The sequence below is a fragment of the Botryllus schlosseri genome, chromosome 13 (assembly GCF_051294905.1).
Source record: "Botryllus schlosseri isolate E-star chromosome 13, Bs_hap1, whole genome shotgun sequence".
Lineage (NCBI taxonomy): Eukaryota > Metazoa > Chordata > Ascidiacea > Stolidobranchia > Styelidae > Botryllus > Botryllus schlosseri.
This window is the reverse complement of record NC_137248.1, coordinates 11,241,719-11,251,847: the sequence shown is the minus strand read 5'-3', so window position 1 is coordinate 11,251,847 and position 10,129 is coordinate 11,241,719. Positions and strand designations below refer to the sequence as shown.

General features: G+C 39.5%; 1 protein-coding gene across 2 annotated transcripts; it reads left to right on the top strand.

Annotated features, from left to right (window-relative positions):
* The first annotated feature begins 976 nt into the window (after positions 1 to 976).
* Positions 977 to 9,166, top strand: LOC145454489 (uncharacterized). 2 transcript variants are annotated; one of them, XM_080332486.1, is made up of 4 exons: positions 977 to 2,049; positions 2,878 to 3,065; positions 4,301 to 4,467; positions 4,896 to 9,166. In XM_080332486.1, the coding sequence occupies exons 2-4, from the start codon at positions 2,988 to 2,990 to the stop codon at positions 5,116 to 5,118; spliced, it is 468 nt and encodes a 155-aa protein (XP_080188612.1). In that variant the 5' UTR covers positions 977 to 2,049; positions 2,878 to 2,987; the 3' UTR covers positions 5,119 to 9,166. The 2 variants fall into 2 exon arrangements, with proteins under 2 accessions (XP_080188612.1, XP_080188611.1); XM_080332485.1 differs by lacking the exon at positions 977 to 2,049 and having other exon boundaries at positions 2,077 to 3,065.
* The last annotated feature ends 963 nt before the right edge of the window (positions 9,167 to 10,129 follow it).

Genomic DNA, 10,129 nt, shown 5'->3' with positions numbered 1-10,129 from the left:
CCTTGTTATTCTGCATTATTATATCAATATTATCGTCGACGACATGTGAAGTGTCAATTCCAGATCTCTATACAAAGCAGACTTCCACCATGACGCCCATCAGCTTCAGATAATAATTTAACAGTAAACCTTTCCGCGCAGCAATAATGCGATTGCCGCAAAAAGCAGGCCGCAAGCATGCTCTCTTTCGCCGGAATTGCGATAGGCAGATTAGATTTGTATGTTTGCACATCACGCTGAACAGAGTGCAAAGTGTTGTTCGAGTATACAACGTGAGCGAAGATAAGCATTCAATAACGACTCTTCCTCTCTCTATCTCTTTCTATCAATAAATTCTCTATATAGCATCTCTCACGAGCTCTTATGTGACTCCCACGCGGAGACGCGGTAACTTCACTCGATATATTCCAAGTTCATACGGAATTCCCCAGGGATATACCGAAACAACGTCCATAAATCTCGATCCAAGGTGGCATCCGTATAATTACCGTCATGATTTAATAGCAACTAACCCTTATATATACCTATTATACCATAAAGAGACGTCTCGTGTACCAGAATGGGTTTGAATTTGAAAACACTCTTGGCCATGGTTCACTAACAACGGACAAAGATAGATATATGTTATCAATGGTGACATAATTTTAATCAGTATTATGGATAGTAAGCAGCGGCTGGAAATGTATTGGTGAAGCTCTAACCAGCAGTTAACGAGTTCGTTGATTCGTTGTCATAGGTTACATTGCCGTTCTAGGCCAGAAGCAATGTGTTAATTGTAGCCGCTTCTTATTCAAATTCCGTTTTACGATTTCTTTGAGTAAGGAAAATTCAGCGGTTGCAATTTTTTTTATCTTTTGCGAAAAATGGACATGGTGAATGCACTATGACCAACTAAAACTCGTATGCGATATGGGGACTTGATCAAACTATGAATGAAGATGCCCTTACCGCAGTTATGCAATATGAATAATGAATATCTCTACGAAGTCGGTTTATATCAATGAGGCGGAAATAAGCAACCGAAATGAAGACCACATCTAGGTTGTAATTGTCTTCTGTGTTGTGTTGTTATTTTAGTACTAATCGGTGTTTCGACTACATTAGTCATTATTTACCAGACCGATATTCTTTGTTATGATTATTGAGTCGCCTACTGTTAGCACATCCCGCTTTCATTCTAGGAACCTAGGCGTAGGCCTTTGTGACACTTGACTGCACCCACGCGCATGGCTAGATTTTGAGCTGCGATGAAAACGAGTGAACTTCTCTGCTCTAAAGATAAAAAGATGTACGGACCAATAGATACCTACCATTGTGGGCTGTACAAACAATCACAGATCATGTTGCAGATATAGGAGTGAAAGAATAGCGGGATTGTGTTTAAACAAATATACATAAAAGCCTTGATACCAGCAAATGTAGATTCGTTCGAAATGGTCTGTACCATTGCGTGGCTGAGAAGTTGCTCGTAATCAACGAATGTCGTGGTGTTTTGCTCGAACTGTTAAGATTACTCACAGACTCCATGTATTGTCAGAATTTAAGGCTGAGTAGAGAGTCGGAAAGTGTCTAGTACGCTACTACTGCTAGCCTAAATATACAATTAGTAAACTACAGTTCTCCACAGGTTCAAAGAGAGTGCTATCACACCGTCTTGCTAACAAACACCGGCGATATAGAGATAGTTACTGCAGTAGGTTAGAAACGGGATTGTGGAAAATATTATGATTCTGAAATAATTCTTATTCTTTGGTGAAGGTATAGTAGCCGATATCTGGCACCGACTAATAAGTCGATTCTGGGCCTGATTTGTCGTTGGTTTACTGTTCAAAATCGCTTGCATATGTTCGATTACAGTCGCGAGTGTAAGGCAGCGATTTATTTTTTTCTCCTCGTTTGCTTCGTTCAGATCAGCTGAAGGTATGGAATATGCTTTTATCGTGGGCGCTATCCACAAGTCGTCCCCAAAATGAAGGCGCAGTTGCGCCGCGAGGCTTCGCCATCGGCGTCCCGAAGAATTTTGAAAGCTCTCGCAATTTTTACCTAATAGTGAGTCAGTGTGGTATCGCCATCTGTGTGTCGTGTTCGTGTCACTCACTGTGTTGCGGTGCTCCGATCTTTCGGAACAATACCCCGCTATCAAATGTAAACATGGCCTGGCAAAGACCGATTTTGCAGCTTCGTTCCGCCTGGCTGACGCTGTATTCAGAATTGTTTTGCGGCCATGACTGTAGGATTTCTGGCAATCCAAAAGTTATCTTCCAGAGCGCAGAATTTACTGAATCCGGTCTTGATCAAATGCTACTGTCGCACTGATTGCGAAAATATAAATTCAAATAATAATAGCAATGTACTAAATCCACAAGCACATTGTTCAAATAAATGATTTCAATATTGCGTATTTTGAACTAAGTGGATCTTTTAATTCTAATTTCACTAGGCTTATCTTGAAAATTGCCAAGTTTTGAATTCATCGTGCACCGAGAGTGTTGAGAAATTTCAGAGGACGCCGCCTAGTTTGGAACCGCTGCTCTATATCTAAAGGCGCACAATGACGGAATTCTAAGATTTAGATTACAGATCAGAAAAAGCAGGGCATCTTTGTTATCGGTCATTGTTAGCGTTGGCCTATGGGTGATTGCCACGTTAAAGTCACGCTCATTTATTTCAATGCACAGAATGGTGGTATTGAACGCAGAAGAAATTAGCTCGTTCTTGCACATCATTGTTAAACCGAAGTAGCTGAATTAAATGAATCACGCATTTTAAACTGGTCTCGGCAGGGCTTGCGCAGTGCATGACATTACGTAGGCATAGTATTTTCTATTTGATGAGTGATGGCCGATGAGAGCAACTTACTAATATCTTTACATAAAGGTGAAAGGGTTACCTAAAGAGTACAGAGAGTGACTCTCGCTGCAAGGACCCTGTGATTTTTAACATTTCGAATTGTAACATACCGCTGTCTTAAAGTTGGACGCAAATAGATGGCTATGGCACAAGATGCCGAATTCCACAGACATACGCAAATGTCACTGATAGCCATGAACGACAAGTTGGACAAAGTGAGTATCTTCGTTGCTATCTTGAGTGCCTTGTGTATGATTTTCAACAACCCGGCAAACGACGTGTGTATGTGTGTGTGTGTGTGTGTAGATCTGGGGACATCGGCATACCGGCAATTACGCCTACCTAATACTATCTGCCTCTATACTAATCTATATATATCAAAATCAAAATCCAGAAGAAAAAAAAACTTAGTGATAGATTCGAATACATTATGGAAGATGAATGCAGTTACGGGATACAAATGCCTTATTATAAATAAACATTAAACAATGTGTCAAGCACCAAAGGAATTGCATTACAGATTGTTGAGGCCGCCAATGTATTGTATAGTGATGAGATCGTGATTGATGATACAATCGTAAATAAATCTCAGAGAATCCCACAGAAATAATTAAGTTCTCATCCGTTAATTCTACTCACCTCTGGAATTTAGTGCACTGATTAATGGTTAGAAGAGTGAATATAGCCTCTCGCATACCAGATGGTATTACCCATGAACATATAAAAGCAGCGCTTGTCCGGGACATTAAGCTGCATTGCATAATGTTATGAGTAACGAAGTCTTGTTCTTGTAAACACGCATAGGCGCTATTCCGCTTGTGAATCATGAGGATACTAAAGCTTTTGTCACTTCTGTGTGCTTGGCCTATATTCTATATAGGGCCTTTATCGTGTTATCTATAATATCTATTATGTCCGAACATTGTGTGCGGCCCGCGTCAAAATTTTTGATTTTCACTGACAATGTTCCAAATATCTTTTTTAGATTTGAAAATTTAAAATTCACTCCAAAATTGACCCATAAACCTGCAATCACTTATGCTTACTTTCTACCAAGTACCACAACAACAACAACAATTTCATTCCTGAGCAACTTTTGCATTTATTCATAGGTTAAATACCGTATTATATCGTAATATTTATAAATGTGATTCTTTTCCGTGCCAAGCCTGAATTGCTGCAATAGTAAATCACATTTCCACGATGTATGCGGAGGAAATAGCCTACATTGAATACCCTTCTTGATGCCGCGACTCGCGGCGTCATTAAAAACTAGGAAATTGGTCCACAAGCACTTTGAGTTTGAGACCCTTGTATTATAGGCACAACTGTGCGTAAATGATCGGGCTTGATAATTTCTAATCATCCCGTAACTTAAACCTTGTGACGACATGGATTGTTTTATCAGAAATCGCCTCCCTTACCAAATTACCATCTGGACATCTTTAAGGTTTTATCAGCTCTCGGCTCAATGGAGGTTAATGTTCATCGACTGGAACAGAAAGTTAATGATCAGCAAGAATCACAGATACCCAATAAACCCTCGCTACCGCCGAAACCAAGCAAACACCCAGCTCAAGTACGCGGAGTGAACAACTATGTACAGGCGAAAGAAAGGTAAATTGCTCTATATCTGCTGAGTTATGTCACTAATGCGTGACAGAATAAATGTAATTGTTAGTTATTCGTTATTTCTGTGGAAAATTATGATTTTCATATTACTTGAGTCATTGCCATGTCGCTAAATTGTGCTTTCGTTGCTTACCAGGTACAAGTGTTTCAAATATTGTGTGATTTTTATAGCTAACCATTAGTCCCCAGTATGAGTGAGGATGAATCATTTTGAAAGAGTTCTGGTTTCTATATGGTACGTTTGAGATAACGTTTTTTGACATTTGGGTATAATTGGTTTTAATCTGACTTTTATCCTGGTAGTTTACGATACCATGATCCGCTTCCATGTTTCGCTCTTGCTACGTTCGTGTCGAAGGAATCATTTACTTCGTATACCGGTATCTATTTTCAATGTTTCTCGTCTTCACTAGCCCAACATACGAAGAAGTCGAGCTGGCGCCAGCGGTGCCGTACCGGAAGCGAGGGAAATCCTTCTCAACGAACCAACTGGACTATATGAGAACGGAGCTCGGTCATGTTCGTGAATATGTACAAAATGTGAAGACTAAAGATGAAAACGAAAGAATGAAAATTATCGGATCCCTAAACTGTCTTATGTCGAGTCTGCAACCGGCAACTTTTATGAGCCTCTGACACGTTATCAAATATCGAGCTATAATGTTTATGACTGTTCTTGTATATAGTGGCGTGCGGCGAGGTTCGTGGTTGGTGAGGTACTGTGCACCTTTATAGTAATATATAAACCCAAAATAGTACCTGATACAGTTGGCTACTTAGTCCTTATCACATTAGCAATCTTTGCATGAAAGCTATACGTGAGAAAACACTGGTGAACATAATTTTTGTTGACTTTGATGAGACAATTGATGTTGACTAACTTTTGCGCGCCGAATTCAAAAATGGCTTCCGTTTTTCTCTACCACGTCAAGTCTGTGGGTTAGGCACCCACCACATTGTCTCACGAGTCACGACCCGCATAAAAGTACTGCTTTTAATGTTTTGTGTTTATTGTATAAAACGTTTTAAAAACCGCAAGCAGTTGAAAGTAAATCAATAGACTTCAAAGAAACGTTTGAACTGCTTTATTCGGTTGATTTAAAATGATATTGCTCCTGCAGGACAAATAAAGTGTGATTTTCAGGGTCAAAATTTACGCAAAACACTCAATTAAAGGTATAGGTGGGGATGGAAAATATTTAACAGATACATCTCTTAGGGGAATGTATTTGCTCTGCTCTACATGTTGACCGTCGAAACTTACACGGTTCATATGGCACCATTGGCTTGCAAAGTCGATTGCGCATGGTCTCACTGCGCTGTGATAGTTGGAGTTAGTCAGCAATCAATTAGTGAAATTCATCTGTGCCTCACCAGCTGGTTTATTGTTCGTCTGCGTGGTCATTAAACGCATCAAAGCCGAATTTCAAACTGCTTGGCGATTTTGAGGAGATTTTGATGCTCTGATATTATTAATATTTAGATTTTCGGAATTAGCGCCACAATAGAATACGATTAATACCATATTATAAATTATGAGTGGTTTATGATGAATTGCGCTATCACAGGCAAGGCTTGACCCGTCTGTCCCCCGTCTGTGTCTAACCATCTATTTTTTCGAACAAAAAAGTACAAATTCCTTGAGTTTGTATGTAAAAATGTTAAAAATTTAATCACTCATGAACATCGATTGAAAATGCGCAGATTAATGATATGTAATCATTGAAGGTTTTCACAATTTTCTTTTAGTCACCCTGACGACAGGTGATTGAGGCGCTGCCTCACTTGCCTCCCCTCGCCGCACATCACTGTTGGACAATATATAATATGTATTACCTATATCAGTGCTTCCCAACCTGTTTCAGTTAACGACCCACTTACGGACGTTTTATTGTGCGATCCACACAGGTATATTTAGTTCTAGATACCCCTGGACCCATAATAAATAGAGACAACCGAACAAATCAAAAACAAATTAATGAGAAAAGAAACAATGCACTTTACTATTACTACGAAAGTTGAGCTTGCTTGTTAGATATTATCAGATAGAATCTAAGCCTGCTATTTGCTTGCTTTTCCACTCGAAAATATCCACAAATGCCTAAAATTGGGGTATGCCTATAGTTTCGACGAACCGATACATCTAAGCGTCAGTATTCCAAATGTTTGTTTCTATTTATGGCAGTAAAATTGCTAAAAAATTGCTGGCATTCTAGAACCATCAAAAGCATCCCTCTGTGACATATTGAACAGAAAACTGACATTTTGAAATGCTTCGCGACCCACTGCATGGTTGGGAAGCACCTATCTACACGGAATATTTTCGAAAATGGGGTGTCAGATGAGTTCCTATTTTCGTTCAAGTCCCCCGCTATTTATTAATGTTTTATCTTCGAGATAATTATTGAATTATAGATAATCATCGTGCTAATTCAGAACAATAACAGTAGCCTACTCTTCGATATTTCATCCCACGGGCATGCCTTATTGGCAGGCAGTGTTATTTTTGGCATATAACAAAATACCCAAAATAGCTTAATTTTGGCATTTTTCAAATTTTATTTCTGGCAGTTTTGGCATCGCCAGGAATTCGTATTTGTATACTCGTATTAACGAAGTAAAACACTGTTTAGTGTAATATCCATCATATCAAACGAAAGTCACAAAACGCGGAGTATCCAGTTTGTCTCATCAAACAGTGAGAGTAAAAACCGAATTGAAAACGGTGTTGGAGAGTCAATTCGCCCAATACAAAACCAACTCACTGCTTCTTCTGCAATATCTAATACAAATATTCGATTCTGGACTTGGACAAGTCCTGGAAGAGTCATATCCAGTCCCTAGGCACTAACTAATCACTGAAGTGCGGCCTGTTCTACATTCTTAGACGCTTCATGCCAGCCTGGGTTCTTCTGATACTCTTCAAATCCTTAATCCAATGGAGTTACAATATGGCATCCCCTGTTAGGGGGCTGCCAGTAAAACTGCACTCGAGCCACTGCAAAAACTACAACATATCGAACTCCGTATCATAGCTAGGGCCCCAAAGGGGCCTGGTTGTCCAATCCATCTAACAAGTCGCTGCTGTACAGATTCAGTGTCCTAAACATAGAAGATATGCGGAAACTAGAGAACTCCAAGTTTATGTATCAGTTCCAGTGCGGTAATTGCCCCGAATATTTCTATATGATTTCTTTACCTCGGAATCAAAAGCGCACAAGTTCAACCAGAGGTCATGAGCAACGAAGTACTTCTACTTTTTAGAAGTACTCAACTAGTTTGCCTCTACTTCTTGTACTTACTCGAGTAGATCTGATTTTCTCTACTTTTACTTCTACTTCGTAATATTTTGTGATATACTTACTAACTTTTCGCTATTTTGAGTTTGTCAAGTAGAAGTAGTTTAATCCCCAATACGAAAGATAGCCTGAGGAATTTCGGGGTTGTTTTCTCGAAGTACCAACATTTAATATTCTTAAAAGTCAAGTAAATCCCAGAAATTTTGTTGCGCTTCGTGCACAGTAATTATGGAGTGACAAATATGTTTTCACGAAAGTATCAGTGAATATAATTTAGATAACGGATTGCTTGGTTCCGCTCACACCGCATTGTCGCCCATAACAAATATTTCATGACAGTAAATATGGTCCACCATAACGTTTAGCAATTACCCATCATATCGTAATCTAGCAGCAAATGACGTGTCCTGCTAATCTGGAAAATCCGGCTTTTTTAACGTTACACCTCTTTTAGCAGATCACATTTGAAGCTTTATGAACAAAAGACACGAAATATATTTTTCGCTTTTTAGAAGTCATATTTGTATTTCTCTTTCAATTCCGAGTATCATACTTTGAGTTCTGATTACTCTCAGTTCTTTTGCCTGCAGAACATACACGTTGAAGCATAAAAGAAGGGGTTGTAGCCTAATGCCTCTATTTTCCGAAAACAAAGCTACACTAAATATGACTTTTACGATCCACAATATGAGTTATATTAACGCATCTAATCGTGTTAAGTGATGAAACCGTATCCAATACATCTTCTACGTATTGCTCGCTTCGCCTAAACTTGGGGCCTTATAATATGGGGTAGGGCGCGATGCCACGCTATTCTCTAAAACGGAGTCTTCCAGCAAACAAAGGGTTAGTATCGCATTTTCATATCAATACTATAATTTGCATCCCATGATGCGAAACAATACTTATTCTGTCGAAAATTGATACCTCCTGGGATGCATCAATACGAACCAAGCTGACTGCATCTTTCGCATAGCTCGATATGCAGCTTTTGACAGTCCATGCGAACGAATTAAGACTGATTTCAAAACTACTTACTTACTTGAGTTGATTTAAAGTCAGTCAATTCTACTTCAAGTAGTTTTAGGTGGCTTGTGGAAGAAATACTTCTACTCGTACTTGACTAGATTTTTTCATTGCTACTTCTACTTCTACTTGAGTGACTTTCTACTACTTTGACCACCTCTGAGCACAACACACGCGCGTTCACGTCGTCCAAATATCATATGATTGACCGAAAAGATCATCTCTCTATCAAATATGCCGGACCTGACGTGTGGAACAGTATCCCGCCAGCCGTCCGACAGTCGACGAAAATGTCCAGTGTCCACATTCAAGTCGAAATACAAGCAATTACTACTCAATAAATGCTAGCCCGTCCTCAAGATTACCGGACCACGACCTGACCTATCGATCTCGCCTTCCATGACATACCACCCCATTTTTTGTCGCTTGCTTTTTTCTATACTATCTTCTTCTACTTTCATTCGGTGTGCATGTCTCCTCTTTACATCGCCTAGGCCAAGGTGGGTGTCTGATTCCATTGACTACTCCAAGTCGCTTCGACACCTTCCTATCTTTTCATTATATCGCATTTTTGTGGTGTATTGAGCTGATAATAATGGCTATATCATCATATTGAAAACGTGAAAACTTTCAAACACCTTGGGTGTATCATATCACTATAACGAAAGGAATGTGGGGATATCCAAAATAAACAATAGGATCAGCTCGGCTCATGCAGCTTTCCAAACCTATAAATACCTGCTTCGAAACTTCAGAATTTGGATTGATACAAGAATAAAATTTTTGAATGCCTTCGTGCGAAGTCGACTCACATATGGCTGCGGTGTATGGTCTCTTTCGGAAAATCAAAGAAGCGTCCTGGATGTCTGCTACTGACAATTTTTGCGAAAAATGGTACATCGAGGCTACACTCGAAGGTGAACTCATCACGCATCCAAAATTAGCAATCAGAATCTTCATAGAATCAGTCGCACTGAAGACCTCTCATCATTCATTGATCACCAACAAGCTAAATTTCTTGCACACATAATTCGAAAACCTAATGACAGTGTCGTGAAGTCAATAACGTTTGAAGATGAAAGGAGAACGAAAAAAGGAAGACCTTCCGCAACGCTGATGAACAATGTCCCCAATCGGAACGACAAACCAAAATCCAACCAAAATAGCTTACATAGCCTAACACACGACATTGGTGGTGGTACAGAAAATATGCATGCAGAGTAGGCCTATTCGGCATTAGGAATGATCGATAAGACCGTGAAGGTCATCTATTCTGATCACACCGGCATCAAACAGGTAGGCTACACTTGACTCTGAAAAGT

Coding starts and splice junctions, on each gene's coding strand:
- LOC145454489 (XM_080332486.1), top strand. CDS start 2,988: ATGGCTATGGCACAAGATGCCGAATTCCACAGACATACGCAAATGTCA. Junction 3,066..4,300: donor TGAACGACAAGTTGGACAAA/GTGAGTATCTTC, acceptor GACATCTTTAAG/GTTTTATCAGCTCTCGGCTC. Junction 4,468..4,895: donor TATGTACAGGCGAAAGAAAG/GTAAATTGCTCT, acceptor CGTCTTCACTAG/CCCAACATACGAAGAAGTCG.